Source organism: Dipodomys ordii, unplaced genomic scaffold (assembly GCF_000151885.1).
Source record: "Dipodomys ordii isolate 6190 unplaced genomic scaffold, Dord_2.0 Scaffold101, whole genome shotgun sequence".
NCBI classification, from domain to species: domain Eukaryota; kingdom Metazoa; phylum Chordata; class Mammalia; order Rodentia; family Heteromyidae; genus Dipodomys; species Dipodomys ordii.
Genome location: NW_012267317.1, coordinates 1,326,030 through 1,326,561, shown reverse-complemented (window position 1 = coordinate 1,326,561; position 532 = coordinate 1,326,030). Strand labels below are relative to the sequence as shown.

The 532-nt window shown below is 70.3% G+C and overlaps 1 protein-coding gene across 1 annotated transcript in view; it reads left to right on the top strand.

Moving 5' to 3' along the window:
- Nucleotides 1-532, top strand: part of En2 (engrailed homeobox 2) — a 48,719-nt gene that overhangs the window by 3,310 nt on the left and 44,877 nt on the right. The window contains exon 5 of the mRNA XM_013027208.1: nt 159-424. Coding sequence (XP_012882662.1) covers nt 159-424 — 266 coding nt within the window. The remainder of the gene's footprint in view (nt 1-158; nt 425-532) is intronic.

The following is a 532-nucleotide window of genomic DNA, read 5'->3' as shown; positions in this document are numbered from 1 at the left end:
CGGCCCAGCCGAAGCCCGCACCTGCCCGCGGCGGGGCTGGCCTGGTGTGTCACACACTCAGCCCGGCACGCGGTGGAGGGGGCGGGGGGCTTCCCAGGTGGCCCTGGCCGGAGAAGGGGGCGCACAGCGACCCCTCCGCCCCCCATTGGCGGCACCAGGCCGCGGGGCCCTGCGACCTTGGACTCCACAACAGGTTTAAAGGGCACGCTGCGTCCCCGGCGGAGGGGGGAGTAAAGGAGAAGACAATGAAGAGGAAGAGGAGCACAGAACGGGGAGAGCGGACTCCGGTGCTCGTGGAAGCGCACGGCGCGCCGGCCGGTGACGAGTTTGGATTCTCGGAAATAGCAGATTCTATCCAGCTCGCTTCTCCAGGTGTTACGACAGGAGTGCCCGCCACGTTTGGGGAGGCTCAGCAGGGCATCCCGCAAGAAAGGGGAAGCCCGGCCTTCCCCCCACCGCACCCCGAGCCCGGCCTTCCCCCCACCGCACCCCGAGCCCGGCCTTCCCCCCACCGCACCCCGAGCCCGGCCTT